General features: G+C 45.2%; 1 protein-coding gene across 2 annotated transcripts in view; it reads right to left on the reverse strand.

The window, feature by feature from the left end:
* NINL (ninein like) overlaps positions 1–16,419 on the reverse strand; it is a 253,682-nt gene that overhangs the window by 24,523 nt on the left and 212,740 nt on the right. For both annotated transcript variants that reach the window (XM_089669816.1, XM_089669815.1), the window contains exons 22-24: positions 7,163–7,447; positions 4,344–4,595; positions 3,759–3,833 (exon numbers count right to left, since the gene is read on the reverse strand). In XM_089669816.1, coding sequence (XP_089525942.1) covers positions 3,759–3,833; positions 4,344–4,595; positions 7,163–7,447 — 612 coding nt within the window. The remainder of the gene's footprint in view (positions 1–3,758; positions 3,834–4,343; positions 4,596–7,162; positions 7,448–16,419) is intronic.

Below are 16,419 nucleotides of genomic sequence, written 5' to 3' on the forward strand. Positions count from 1 at the left end.
TGCCTTCTTTTTGACGCATACTGTGCTTGCTGCATTGCATACATGTGATATTTATATCTATGGTATAATTTTTTGAAACTCCCTGTTTGGGATATAACCATTCTGGTAGTAGCTTAGTCTACACATTTATAACACGTGTTATGGTATACCTATGGTATAATTTTTGTATACACCTCCTTTGGGAAGTGTTCACCTATGCGCCAGTGCTACAGGGACTTTAGACTCTTGTAGTCATTGTCCCTGCTGCACATGCATTTAGACCGGTACTGGTGTCATTTTATATGGTTTTAGGTCTGTGTGTATTGTCTCATACTGAGGTGATGGTAAACCAGGGCGATTGCCCATATGTCAAATTTGTATGTGTAATAAAGCATAATTTTTGGAAATTTTTCTGAGTATCACATTCTGTTCATAATGTAGCCGCTTTCTTTGTGAATTTCTTTTCACAACCCATCTTTTTTTGTATGCCTTTTTTGGCTACTGAATGGAGACCATTTACTGGGTGATACGGTAATTTATTGTACGACCTCTTAATAACTATCTTTGAAAAATCTTCAGCCTTCTCCTCTAGAATGTCAGCACCCCTCTTGCCCTCTGCAAATGTGAGTCAGGTTCTAATGCATGAATGTAGTCAGGGAGACAGGCAGAAGAGCATTTTTGGCTGTTGGCACACACCATTTTCAAAAGTGGCAATGTCCTTTTAAATAGATCATTTATTGTTGCAGAGAATTCTGCTTTAGTCAGAAATGCCACATGTTGCGTGTCTACAAAGGAGCCTGAATCAGGGAGCTGTAATGGTGTTCATGTAAGACCTTGCTCCAGAACAAGGCAACAGCTATCAGTCTGAGAATAACTTCAGAGTTTCTTCAGGGCATACAGGGGAACTCTTTTCCCCATCGCTCCTGCTCTGAAGAGTCTGCAAACCTACTTTGCTACTGTAAGTAAGGATCTTCCCCTGTGAGCTCTTCAGGAATGGATGAGGACCGAGAGGGTTTAGCTTGTCTGGTATGAAGGAACCGCAAAAACCTAGGCGCGAACAGGATTCCTGTGGCTTTATTAGGCAACAGGTGAGCTTGCAATGTTGGCAGAATATAGTGGCTGTAAGTGTGCAGCTAGGAGACTTAACAGTACTACATCACTAGCCAGAGAGGAACTTCTGGTGAAAGGTGGGAAAAAAGGCTGCCAAGTATATTTGGGAAAATGTTAATGTTATCTATGAGGCCAAATAAAGTTATACAATAATTTTTATTGTATAACTTTATTTGGCCTCATAGATAACATTAATTGAATAATGTGTAGGGGAAAAAAAGTGGAGTTTACCCTATAACCTGCGCCTTCAGAGGAGCTTGTGTGCTTAGCACTGCGGTAGGTCTTTTATGATAAAGTGATATCATGTATTATGCACTACCGATCCAAGTAACAATCATACAAGAATTGTATAGCCAGTAACTGGTATGTAAAGGTACAGGAAAGTCCTGTCTTACCTTGTTCACTTCACTGGTCCCATCCAGGGTCCAGGATTCACCCATTACGGTAGGCATATCCCCAAAAGGGTTCTAAGGGTCTAGGTGCCCTAGCAATAGACTACAGCCCTGGACCTGTATAGCACGCTGCGGATAACTACATGTGTTGCACCACGTGCCACGGCGACTGCTTAATGCAGGATCCAGTGTCCAAAGTAAGGGTTCGAGAGAGAAGTGTTCATCATAGAAAGAAAAGAAATATTGTAAACAATACAAAAAAATCTTCCTAACCAGTAGAAGGTATCCATCACCTAAGGACACTATCAAAAATTGGAGACTCAGAGTGAGCGGAGTCATACGAATACACTGGGAGGCAGGCCCAGCTTTTGTGTCATGAAGGTATAGGCATATAACCCATGATATAAAAATTAATTTCTGTGTTTAAGATTGTGATTAAGTCTTATTTTGACTTAGCTAGCCTCTTAGTACCCATAGGTGCTTATTTTGACAGAATAATCAGGTGCTGTTAGGCAAAGACTATTGTGCATGATATCAATGTGTTGATAGTAGAGAGCATTTGTCAAAAAGCCATAATTTGGGGCTCATACAATGCAAGGGTTGTAAAATTGTTTGCAGCTTCCACTACAGTGCAAGTGTCTTCATTGCTTTCTTCCACTTGACCATCAAACAGATTTGACTTTTTCATCTCTGATTTAGTAACACTGTCAGGGAGGAGGGGAAGGTGTAATAATTTTGACCCTTAGGAAGCCAAAGATTCTAGAAGGTCCGAAGATCTCAATTATAGTGGCAGAAAAGTCTGCTTTTGTTGGATAGGCATACCTGAAATGGAGCTAGAGTCAGAAGAGGGTGTAAAGAACAAGGATGTTAGACTCCTGCCCTTCTCACCAAGTCATGGCAAAGGAATGGCCAGTTTTAGACCATGCTGTCACTTAAGTAACAATGTCACTCTCAGCTGCACCCTGCAAACCCTGCTAGCGAACCAAGCTTTGTTTGTCATGGGGGCATACACCCAAAGGGCTCTTCAGGGTCTGAGAAACATAGTGATGGTAGGGATGGTGAGCACCTAACGCAGGATTCAGTGCCCGATGCAAACATTACAGGATGTCCCTACACCACGTGATATACACTGAGGATAACCAACAGGGCTGCTGATGAGAGGGTACTGCCCACCCTCCTGAACAGGGCCTGTGCTCCATCAGCTCAGCAGAGGGGCCAAGGCAGGGGGAATCAGATCGTGGACAGGGAGGGTGATCAATGCTGCAGGGCAATTACTGAAACCAATACCCCTGTGTGGCTCTCCCTGCAGCAGCTGAAATTCAGCTTCTCCTACTTTCCCTCCTGCCAGCTTTCAGCTGCTGCAGGGAGAGCCACACAGGGGGACCAGTTCCAGTAACTGCCCCTTTGCTGCAGCAATTACCCTTCCTGTCCACCTTCCCCTACCTGGGCCCCCCTATGTGCCTCCCACCTGCAACGCTGTTGGTCTCCCCTCCTCTCCATCTCGATGGAGGGGGAGGAGGTGGTGTAAATACAGTATATTTACTGGCCCCTTACTTTTCTGAATGAACACATTGTGTTCATTCATAAATGAATAGTAAAACAGTGCTTGTACAGAGGCTTCCTGTTAATTCATCTGCAGTTCAGCTGAGGCTGCAAAAAAAGGGACTGAGAAATCAGGGGCCCTGTAATTTTTATCAGCAGCCCTGGTTACCGATCCCTGTCTCTAAACAACAAAGCAGAGTCTTGTCTTATCAGAATGCACACTGATAAATCCCTTTAGAAATCCAAATGCTCTAAATTTATTACAGGCAATTCTAGAAATGTGTTGGTAGCGCATGAGGCTAAACCTGGCCATAAATGGATTGAAATTCGTTTGGTTCAGCAGGAAGCAGCCAAATTTCGATCCATGTATGACTGTTCCCATTCACGAGAAGTCGATCTTTTGATTGACTTTTTATGAACGGGCTTGTTGCTATATTTTTTACATTCAGCACATGCAGATAAAGGTTTGCAATGCAGATCGCTGTATTCTGGCAGTTGCGGAGTCCTGCTGTCAGAATACAATGACACAGCAAGAAGGATTTCCCCATCCACATCAAATGTATGGATGGGAAAATCAGTTCCATTTTTTTTATTGAGCCGGCTGGCTAAAGTAAAAAAACTGTGTAATGTATGGAGTAATAAAATAAATTAAAAGTGATTAAAGTCCAGTTTTATCTGGTACAAATGTAGACCGTGATTCAATAACACAGTTTGGAAGTAGTTATACAAACTGACCTGTTTGTTGCTTTCATCTAATCCATTCAGAAGATCTTGTTTTTCCTGCCTGTGTTGGAGAAGCAGTGTTTCAATCTATTTTAAATAGAGAAGGAAAACAGACAGTTTAATTCATGTAAATGCATTTAAGTATGAGCATTTTTCCTTTACCCCTTTCAGGTTTACTCAGAAAATCACATTAAAGCCCAACTCTAGTGAAAAGTATTTTTTAATAGATATAGGAAGAGTAACTACTTTAAAGTTTTTATTGCTGTCCTTAACCCCAGTGAGAAGATTACAACTCACTTCCTGTCCATGGACAGCAGGACAAATAAAGAAAGGGGAGTTTTCACTGGGACAGAAAGACACAGATAGTTACAATTTGATAGGTCTTAACTAAGTATTTTTTTGCTGAATAGATTTCCCATCACTTCCCCTCCTGTCAGCAAATTAGGATCAATCTTGTTCAATAGGAACAAAGGCTGAAAATACAAACCTGAATAAAGATTGTATTCCTTTCCCACTCAATATAAAATGAAAAGAGTTTTGGCCAGAGTGGAGCTTTAAAGGTTAATTTTACTCGGTTGCCATTGACAAAAAGAATACCTTTGCGCTAGATGTTTGCAGATCTTGTTCCAGTCGTTCTCTAGCCTGGCACCAATCAGTCTTCTCTCTCTCTACTAAATGAAGCTGGTTTTGAATTTTCTCTGTAGTTGCTGTAGCCTCTTGCTTCTGCTTGGTCACCTCTTTCAGACTACTTTCCAAGTGCTGGATGTTCTCTTGGCCATCCTTATTCTGCATCTTTAGTTGAAACATTGCGTTGGTCAAGTGACATAGTTCATTACGTGTTTCAAAACTCTGCAAATGAGGAACACCCAATTATGTAATTTTATTAGTGCCCTGCACTAACTAGATGCTTTCCAATATAAATACAGTAGATAGTATTTGATAGCAATTAAAAAAAGGAATTTTGACATACCTGTAAATTGCATATCTTAGAATACAGTACAGGACACATGCCTGGAAAGCAGACTTTTGGAATCTGATTACCCAACCAAAAGCCTACAGTATCTGAAAAGTCCTGTGGTCATTTGCTAATAGCTGGTAGGGAGAGGTGTTCTTGAAAAGAAGGCCATTTAGATACTCTGTGACCTGAATGCGTTTGGTTTATAAGACATCAGGAAGGGTGTAAGCACCTTTGTGAATACTCTGGGAACAGAGGATATGCCAGATGGCAGTGCAAAGAAGGCAAATAGCAGTGGAAATGTTTGTCTCCTACTCACAAGTGCAGAAGGGGCTGATGAGATGGGTAAATGGGAATATGCAGATAGGCATCTTGGGTGTCTACAACTGTCAGCTATTCTCATCACAGGGAGGCAATAACTGAACTTGTGGATTCTACACACAAAAAAGGGGATTTTGGAACTTTCTGCTGTGGAAGAAGGACCTTTCCTACTGTGACATCTTTTATGATTTTGTCAAGTGTTTCACCAAAGACGCGTACTCCTTTAAAGAGCATATGTGTGCATTGTCTTTTACAGGTACCTTCATCTGACCAGGCTTTGAGCCACAAATTTCTGCTCATGTGAACATAAATCAGAGCCATTCTGGAGATTTGTGTCATGCCTTATTCTAGGCTCTGTGTTTTGTGTGCTTGAGATAGAGCTAGAATCGAGTGAAGACACTGGTGTTAAAACAGGGCCCTCCTCTGATGCAAGGGAAAAATCAACACCCTGAGTGGTATTTTTATTTTTTTTTCGCCTGCTTTCAGCAGAGCAAATATTCACCTGTGCTTTTTCTGTGGTTCTTGCACCTAGTTTCCACCATAGCTATCAGTGAGGGTATTCCCATGTGGGAGCTAACTAGGAGGGTGCTTCAATATATATATAGTACGCATGTGTATTTGAGCTTTGGGGGTGCACACCCTAATGCAATAGGCTGTACACGCCTATGGGGACTATGAATATCAAGCCTTTGTCCTGTACGGTACAATCAAAATAAAATGTTGTGCACTTATGTGATCTATGAATAGAGGATGGGCAGGTGATTGAAAGCTCCTCTATTCAGAGATTGTGTTTTATAGCTTCTATGAAAGCAGCAGCTCTGTGGAAAGGGCAGGCATATTCATGCCTCTTGATGAATGGATGGCACAGTTTCCTCAGTTTTAATAACCTCTGTCGCACCAGAAGATTATGGTTGTGGGGGGCATTGGAGGATGAAGATTTTACCTAAACAAGACAGCAGTACAAGGGACGTATCACATTTTTGGTATGTAATGTCCCTTGTGCTCATTTTTATATATTTCTTTAACTAGACGTAGGCTTTAAATTGATACACAAGTGCATTAATTGGGGTTTTATTCATATCTGCCTGGAGTTTATCTTTACCTCAAAGACACGTCCAACTTGTTATGGCAATCAGTGAGTGGAAACAAACTCACTGCTGCTCTCCTAGGTGTTCTGGACATCAAACACTGCATTAAGTGATCTCTTCTTAGTACAATGAACCCAAAATGCTTAGCTCTGAGCACTTGCTAGTTCACAGCTTTCAATTTTTATCCATCTGTGGTTGGGCGGGAACGAATCATGGACTCTTTGACCTGGATCTGCATGGCCTCAGTGCCAGGGAGACTCACCTAATTATAACTATCACATAGGGAGATTCTAGCCCTCAATGTGACAGTTATACAGTTAAGTGAAAAAAAGTGCTTAAAATATAACATTTTGAAAAATGCACTTGAAAAAATTGTAAAGGACCCCTTGAATCCAGCATGGGGGATTGAGGATAATCTAATATGTGTTATGCCTTCCCTACAGCATGCTGGCAAAGCTTTTCCATACTTGCTGTGGTTGCTTTTTATGCTTTCTAGTGAATTATCTGTAAGACCTTGAACATCTTTTTTATCCACCTAGACCATATTTAGCAAACAATCTGAAAGTAATTGGGATTTTTCATGAAACGCTTTGCAGCTTAAAGTGGCTCTAAAAGCATAATATTTTTACATTAATGCATTCCCCCAAATACTTACCCCTTCAATGGATCTAGCACTGTGCCTGTCTGTAGCGGCTCTCTCCTCTCTCCCTGCATTCACAGCAGCTCCTGCTATTGTAAATCAAATCCTGCAAGCAGGGGGTGGGGCGGGGCAGGGTTGAGCAGCACTGTGTGTCTATGGACACACACAGCCCAGGTTAGGAATGAGCCTACACATGCGCTCCCATAGTAAGTGGTTTGTTGTGGTGGCACATGCAGAAGAGGAAGAGTCTAGAGCACCAGTGGGGGACCCCAGAAAAGGAGGTTCAGGGCCGCTATGTGCAATACCATTGCACAGAGCAGGTAAGTATACCATGTTAATTTTTATTAAAAAAACATTTTGCCTTTACAACCACTTTAATATAACTTAATATATAATATATTGAAAAAAATACCTCCTGTTTGCACATCTGCAGTTCACTTTGAATCTGTTCTTTTTCCTTCTGCCATCCAGCCTCATTCTGAAGGTTCTCTCTCTTAAGCTCATTCATCTTTCCTTGTAGCTGCTCCAAAAGTGCAGATGCCTGATGCTTTTCTTCATTCACCTCACTGAGTCTACAATTCATATGCTGGATGGTCTCATAGCTCCCCTCTCTCTGTGCAGTGAGATCGGATAAGGTGCTTGTCAACTGAAGGCTCTGTGTGTTCAGCTGGCACAGTTCATCCCAGTATTTCTCATTCTGATCAAGCAAACATATACAAATAGTTAAAAAAGTGGCCTACTCTTGAATTTCTTTTTTTTTTTTTTTGCTCCAAACCCTTATCCTCCTCATAACCCTATAAAGATAACCTCTAACTTAAAGTGGATCTGCCCTGTTGGACTATTGCAGATGATAGTCTCATAATGAAACCCCTCTACACTAGTGGCTATTATTTTATAGTACAATTAGATGCTACAATGGAGTGGGGTGATGCATTTGTCACTGGCTACCTAGATGTTATAAAGTGGATACCTTCTTTTAATGTATATTACATATTTTTATTGTGATAATGGTTCCTTTGCTATGCAACGATTACAGAAAGTATAAATCTGTGCCTTATATGTTAGCTGTTTGAAGTTCTACCAGCACATTTCTATAGAGACACATTGTCACTTTGGCCTACATAGGCAAATTGACAGTGTCTGCAGACATTCACCCCCTCGCCTCAAAGCAAGTTGCATTGACCAATCCCCTCTTTTTCACTGCCTTCATTTTGTTACTCTAATGGGGTTGGGCTTCGAGGTATGAGGGGCCATGTGACCCCCCTCATGTGATAGTGCTCAGACCTAATGTTTGCAGAGCTAATAACCAGCTGCAGACACTGTCACATGTAGGGTGGCAGTTATGTCGACCACCTGGATAAGCTCTGAGACCATCTGACATCAGATGGGCAAAGTGAGTTTGTAGTTGGCAGCCATAAAGACTCTTGGTAAGCAGAAGGAACACAACGTCTATGCAGTCATAACTAGAGATGAGCGAATCGAAGTATCCGAAGTGGAATTCGAGTCGAATATCGGAAAAATTTCGATTCGTGCCGAATCCGAAAAACAGCCTAATTCGGACGCGCGAATCGAAATTTTTCCGAAAATGGCGGCTGACATGTGCGGCGACGGAGCGGGGATGTCGGGGAAGGCGCGCAGACAAGGCGCGCTGCCCCATAATGCATTCCTCAACGACATGTGATCGCATCAGCCAATCAGCAGCCAGCCAGCCAGCACTGTGTAATGGTCGAGGTATATATAGCGGCCATTTTGGAAATCTTCATTTGCCTGCAGTCATTGAACAGAGGCAGACCGCTCTGTACTAGGGACAGGGACAGAGTTAGGGCCACAGAAACGAGAATTGGGGACAGAGAGAAGTTACTTAGGGACAGAGAACCATTACTCAGGGACACAGACTTGTTAATGAGGGCCACAGAATCGTTATTTAGGGACAAAGAAACGCTAGTTAGGGCCACAGAATTCATACTCAGGGACAGACAGAATTGTTACTCAGTGCCAGAGAATTGTTACTTAGGGCCACAGAAACGTTATTAGGGCCACAGAATTTTTACTCAGGGACAGACAGAATTGTTACTGAGTGCCAGAGAATTGTTACTCAGGGACAGACAGAATTGTTACTGAGTGCCAGAGAATTCTTACTCAGGGCCACAGAATTCATTCTCAGGGACAGACAGAATTGTTACTCAGGGACAGACAGAATTGTTACTGAGTGCCAGAGAATTGTTACTCAGGGACAGACAGAATTGTTACTGAGTGCCAGAGAATTGTTACTCAGGGACAGACAGAATTGTTACTGAGTGCCAGAGAATTGTTACTCAGGGACAGACAGAATTGTTACTGAGTGCCAGAGAATTGTTACTCAGGGACAGACAGAATTGTTACTGAGTGCCAGAGAATTGTTACTCGCACAGACACAAAATTGTTACTTGCACAGACACAGAATTGTTACTCAGGGCCACAGAATTCATACTCAGGGACAGACAGAATTGTTACTGAGTGCCAGAGAATTGTTACTCAGGGACAGACAGAATTGTTACTGAGTGCCAGAGAATTGTTACTCAGGGACAGACAGAATTGTTACTGAGTGCCAGAGAATTGTTACTCGCACAGACACAAAATTGTTACTTGCACAGACACAGAATTGTTACTCGCACAGACACAGAATTGTTACTCAGGGCCACAGAATTCATACTCAGGGACAGACAGAATTGTTACTGAGTGCCAGAGAATTGTTACTCAGGGACAGACAGAATTGTTACTGAGTGCCAGAGAATTGTTACTCAGGGACAGACAGAATTGTTACTGAGTGCCAGAGAATTGTTACTCAGGGACAGACAGAATTGTTACTGAGTGCCAGAGAATTGTTACTCAGGGACAGACAGAATTGTTACTGAGTGCCAGAGAATTGTTACTCGCACAGACACAAAATTGTTACTTGCACAGACACAGAATTGTTACTCGCACAGACACAGAATTGTTACTCAGGGCCACAGAATTCATACTCAGGGACAGACAGAATTGTTACTGAGTGCCAGAGAATTGTTACTCAGGGACAGACAGAATTGTTACTGAGTGCCAGAGAATTGTTACTCAGGGACAGACAGAATTGTTACTGAGTGCCAGAGAATTGTTACTCAGGGACAGACAGAATTGTTACTGAGTGCCAGAGAATTGTTACTCAGGGACAGACAGAATTGTTACTGAGTGCCAGAGAATTGTTACTCGCACAGACACAAAATTGTTACTTGCACAGACACAGAATTGTTACTCGCACAGACACAGAATTGTTACTCAGGGCCACAGAATTCATACTCAGGGACAGACAGAATTGTTACTGAGTGCCAGAGAATTGTTACTCAGGGACAGACAGAATTGTTACTGAGTGCCAGAGAATTGTTACTCAGGGACAGACAGAATTGTTACTGAGTGCCAGAGAATTGTTACTCAGGGACAGACAGAATTGTTACTGAGTGCCAGAGAATTGTTACTCAGGGACAGACAGAATTGTTACTGAGTGCCAGAGAATTGTTACTCGCACAGACACAAAATTGTTACTTGCACAGACACAGAATTGTTACTCGCACAGACACAGAATTGTTACTCAGGGCCACAGAATTCATACTCAGGGACAGACAGAATTGTTACTGAGTGCCAGAGAATTGTTACTCAGGGACAGACAGAATTGTTACTGAGTGCCAGAGAATTGTTACTCAGGGACAGACAGAATTGTTACTGAGTGCCAGAGAATTGTTACTCAGGGACAGACAGAATTGTTACTGAGTGCCAGAGAATTGTTACTCAGGGACAGACAGAATTGTTACTGAGTGCCAGAGAATTGTTACTCGCACAGACACAAAATTGTTACTTGCACAGACACAGAATTGTTACTCGCACAGACACAGAATTGTTACTCAGGGCCACAGAATTCATACTCAGGGATAGACAGAATTGTTACTGAGTGCCAGAGAATTGTTACTCAGGGACAGACAGAATTGTTACTGAGTGCCAGAGAATTGTTACTCAGGGACAGACAGAATTGTTACTGAGTGCCAGAGAATTGTTACTCGCACAGACACAAAATTGTTACTTGCACAGACACAGAATTGTTACTCGCACAGACACAGAATTGTTACTCAGGGCCACAGAATTCATACTCAGGGACAGACAGAATTGTTACTGAGTGCCAGAGAATTGTTACTCAGGGACAGACAGAATTGTTACTGAGTGCCAGAGAATTGTTACTCAGGGACAGACAGAATTGTTACTGAGTGCCAGAGAATTGTTACTCGCACAGACACAAAATTGTTACTTGCACAGACACAGAATTGTTACTCGCACAGACACAGAATTGTTACTCAGGGCCACAGAATTCATACTCAGGGACAGACAGAATTGTTACTGAGTGCCAGAGAATTGTTACTCAGGGACAGACAGAATTGTTACTGAGTGCCAGAGAATTGTTACTCAGGGACAGACAGAATTGTTACTGAGTGCCAGAGAATTGTTACTCAGGGACAGACAGAATTGTTACTGAGTGCCAGAGAATTGTTACTCGCACAGACACAAAATTGTTACTTGCACAGACACAGAATTGTTACTCGCACAGACACAGAATTGTTACTCAGGGCCACAGAATTCATACTCAGGGACAGACAGAATTGTTACTGAGTGCCAGAGAATTGTTACTCAGGGACAGACAGAATTGTTACTGAGTGCCAGAGAATTGTTACTCAGGGACAGACAGAATTGTTACTGAGTGCCAGAGAATTGTTACTCAGGGACAGACAGAATTGTTACTGAGTGCCAGAGAATTGTTACTCAGGGACAGACAGAATTGTTACTGAGTGCCAGAGAATTGTTACTCGCACAGACACAAAATTGTTACTTGCACAGACACAGAATTGTTACTCGCACAGACACAGAATTGTTACTCAGGGCCACAGAATTCATACTCAGGGATAGACAGAATTGTTACTGAGTGCCAGAGAATTGTTACTCAGGGACAGACAGAATTGTTACTGAGTGCCAGAGAATTGTTACTCAGGGACAGACAGAATTGTTACTGAGTGCCAGAGAATTGTTACTCGCACAGACACAAAATTGTTACTTGCACAGACACAGAATTGTTACTCGCACAGACACAGAATTGTTACTCAGGGCCACAGAATTCATACTCAGGGACAGACAGAATTGTTACTGAGTGCCAGAGAATTGTTACTCAGGGACAGACAGAATTGTTACTGAGTGCCAGAGAATTGTTACTCAGGGACAGACAGAATTGTTACTGAGTGCCAGAGAATTGTTACTCAGGGACAGACAGAATTGTTACTGAGTGCCAGAGAATTGTTACTCAGGGACAGACAGAATTGTTACTGAGTGCCAGAGAATTGTTACTCGCACAGACACAAAATTGTTACTTGCACAGACACAGAATTGTTACTCGCACAGACACAGAATTGTTACTCAGGGCCACAGAATTCATACTCAGGGATAGACAGAATTGTTACTGAGTGCCAGAGAATTGTTACTCAGGGACAGACAGAATTGTTACTGAGTGCCAGAGAATTGTTACTCAGGGACAGACAGAATTGTTACTGAGTGCCAGAGAATTGTTACTCGCACAGACACAAAATTGTTACTTGCACAGACACAGAATTGTTACTCGCACAGACACAGAATTGTTACTCAGGGCCACAGAATTCATACTCAGGGACAGACAGAATTGTTACTGAGTGCCAGAGAATTGTTACTCAGGGACAGACAGAATTGTTACTGAGTGCCAGAGAATTGTTACTCGCACAGACACAAAATTGTTACTTGCACAGACACAGAATTGTTACTCGCACAGACACAGAATTGTTACTCAGGGCCACAGAATTCATACTCAGGGACAGACAGAATTGTTACTGAGTGCCAGAGAATTGTTACTCAGGGACAGACAGAATTGTTACTGAGTGCCAGAGAATTGTTACTCGCACAGACACAAAATTGTTACTTGCACAGACACAGAATTGTTACTCGCACAGACACAGAATTGTTACTCGCACAGACACATAATTGTTACTCAGGGCCACAGAATTCATACTCAGGGACAGACAGAATTGTTACTGAGTGCCAGAGAATTGTTACTCAGGGACACCTAATCGTTGAATTAAATAGTATGTCAGACAACATGCAGAGGAGTGGCAGAGGAGGCAATGTTTTAGGAGCGAGCAGACGTGGCAGCAGAGGAAGGGGTCGAGGCAGCAGTATTCGCAGCCAGAGGCCAGTGCTCCCGGTGTCATCCAGCGGTCGTGTCTCCACCGACAACCCTGCCGTCATTGATTGGTTGGCTCGGTCGTCTTCCTCTTCCCAGGTCACCTCTGACACCTACAGCCAACGGTCGGTGGGTACGTCAGACACAACCGTTAGTTGGCATGGCCCGGGACCAAGCCCACTGAAATCACGTGTCCTCTACCTGCCCCTGTCCTTTGCTGTTCCCTCACCAAGCGAAGTATCGCATGCTGTGGGCTCAGCCCCACTGTACAGTGAGGAAGAGCTAACAGAGGGCGGTCAGGAACGGGGGGAGACATCGGCCTTTTCAGCAGCCAAGCGAACAAGTACTGGCGAGGAGAGTGGCTCGGTAGCCGGTCTAGAGACAGGTCTGTCTCCTGACCCAGACGCAGCCGAGGGGGCTAGTAGTGAGGCGGAGACCCTACTTGATGATGAGGAGGTTGATCGCACTTGGCAGCCTCGTCGTCATCAGGCAATTTCTTCCGCATCATCAGGAGAAGAGGGTGGCAGCTTGGCAGCGAGCAAAACAGTCGGTGGGTTGCCCAGGAGACAGCAGCAGGGTCGCATCAGTGTCAGTGGAGCCAAACGTCCACGGAGTAGAGCACCAGCTCCACTGCAGCCTACCACCACGGCCAGTAGTGGTGCCGGTGCGCACGGAGGAAGTAGCAGTCAGCCAGTGAAGAGTAGCGGGGGCAAAGTTTCCTACTCGGTGGTGTGGCAATTTTTCCTCAAGCCGCCCGAGGAAGTAAACGTAGCCGTATGTCGACTATGTGGCCAGAAATGCAAGCGTGGCCAGGGGGCCCATGTTGGGACTACAGCGTTGCGTCAGCATATGCAGCGTCACCATTCGGTGGCCTGGGAAAACCGTGATAAACATACGGCGGTTCTGCCTGCCCCAGCCCCCGCTCCATCACCCGCTCCGTTACTTGCTCCGTCACCCGACGTCGTCAATCGCCCTCTATCAGCCAGTCAAGGCTCCAACACCTCTGCTGAGGGGAGTTGTCGCTCGTTGGCATCTTCCGCTCGTTCAGATGCTCCTTCTCCTGCTACTCCTCTTCTCGGATTCCGTCAACAGTCTTTCTTGGAATCCGTATCCAAGAGACAACAGTTTGCGAGCACGCACCCGACGGTGCAAAAGCTGAACGTCCTCCTGTCCAAGTTGCTGGTGCTGCAGTCCCTCCCTTTCCAACTGGTGGACTCAGCACCTTTCCGAGAAATGATGGCTTGTGCCGCGCCGCGGTGGAGAGTGCCAAGCCGTCATTTCTTTGCCCAAAAGGCAGTGCCAGCCCTGCATTCACATGTAGAAGAGATGGTGGGCCAGTCTTTGAGCATGTCGGTCTCTGCCAAAGTGCACGGCAGCGCCGACGTGTGGAGCTGTAACTACGGTCAGGGACAGTACATGTCATTTACGGCCCACTGGGTGAACGTGGTGCCGGCACAGCCGCACCAGCAACTTGGACAGGTCACGACGCTTTTGCCTCCACGTTTGCACGTCCTTGGTCCAGCAAGCATGTCCGCCTCTACCACCTCTTTTTCCGCCGTGTCCTCAGCCGCCACCCCCGTGCCAAGTCCCATTACCCGACCGGCATATCACATGTGCAGGGCGCAACGGTGTCACGCTGTGCTGCACCTGGTATGCCTTGGCGAACGTAGTCACACAGGGGAGGAACTGCTGAGTGTAATGAACAGAGAAATCGACAGATGGCTGTCTCCGCGCAAACTAAAAATCGGAACCATGTTGACTGACAACGGAAAGAACATGGTGTCTGCTCTGCGTCAAGGAAGGTTGTGCCATGCGCCATGCATGGCTCACGTGTTCAATCTGGTTGTCAAGCGGTTCCTAAAATCCACCATCCCACTGCAAGACATCCTTAAAATGTCACGTAAACTGTGCATGCATTTCAGCCATTCCTACACCGCAAAGAACACCCTCATTGAGCTGCAGCGGCAGAACGGAATTCCACAGCATCGCCTGATCTGCGACGTTGCAACAAGGTGGAATTCAACCCTACACATGTTAGACCGCCTTTACGAGCAGCGAAAGGCCATCACCGATTTCCTGATGTTACAAGCGGATAAAGGTACTCCCCTGTGTAACTTAGATGTCAGCCATTGGCAGCTCATGCGTGACACCTGCCGCTTGCTCAGGCCCTTTGAGGAGGCCACGCTATTCGTGAGTCGGCAGGACTATGGGATGAACGACGTCATTCCTCTGTTGCACGTCCTGGAACAAATGCTGTTAACAATGGCTGGTCAGGGTGCGGTAGACGTGGCGCACAGATCTCAACGCCACATGACCCCTGTGGGGGCAGGACAGGAAGAAGAGGAGGAGGTAGAGGAGGACATTTGTGCTCAGGAATTATTGAGTGAAATGGGTGGTTTTTCCACTCAGCGGACAGGAGTGGAGGAGCAGGAGCATCTGGTAGAGGAGGAGGAGGAGGAGACAGAGGACCCAGACGCACCGTGGCAGTATGCTGTGGAGATGGAGGCAGGGAGTCCCTCGCATTCCTTGGCACAAATGGCCCATAGCATGCTCGGTTGCTTGCGTAGCGACAGCCGAATAATAACCATCAGACAGAGGGATGACTTTTGGCTGTCCACCTTGTTGGACCCTCGCTACCGGTCCAAAATGGTGGCCTTTTTCACACCTGCTGAGAGGGAGGCCAAAATTACGTACTATAAAAACCACCTATGTAGTCAGTTGGTCTCTGCCTTTGTGCGCCAACGTCCATCCTCAGACACTGTGGGCCCTGTGCGCTCGCGTTCCGCTGGCATGGCAGCAGGGGAGGGGTGGGGTGGTAGGAGCAGTGGCAGCTCCACCAGCAGTGGCTGCCTCAGTCTGCAGTCGATGATGAGTAGCTTTCTTCACCAGCGCAGTGAGGAAACTACTAACCAGCCGCAGCAGCAGCAGCAGCATCAGGTGGACCTGGAGCAGGAGCTCAAACAACAGGCTTGGGCCTACTTGGACAGCACCCTGCCAACCGAGGTAGACAATCCCCTTGACTACTGGGCAACGAAACTTGACCTTTGGCCCCAACTAGCTGAATTTGCCCTTGAAAGGCTGTCATGCCCGGCCAGTAGCGTGGCATCGGAGCGCGTGTTTAGTGCGGCAGGAGGTATTGTAACTCCGCGGAGGACACGACTGTCCACCCAAAGTGTGGAGAGACTCACGTTTGTGAAAATGAATCAGGCGTGGATTAGTCTGGATTTCAAACCACCAGTTCCTGACACAACTGACTAAATCCGCCATGAATCATGCCTCAAACATGTGCCACTTTCAGGTCTCCTCACACTGCTGGTGTGTTTAATTTTTTGACATAGGGTGCTGGCAGATTACGGGCCTCCTATAGCTGCTGCCAGGCCCCTAATCTGCCATGGGCCCCTATATACCGCCTC

Source organism: Staurois parvus, unplaced genomic scaffold (assembly GCF_062004578.1).
Source record: "Staurois parvus isolate SC_StPar_1 unplaced genomic scaffold, SC_StPar_1.0 ptg000081l, whole genome shotgun sequence".
Lineage (NCBI taxonomy): Eukaryota > Metazoa > Chordata > Amphibia > Anura > Ranidae > Staurois > Staurois parvus.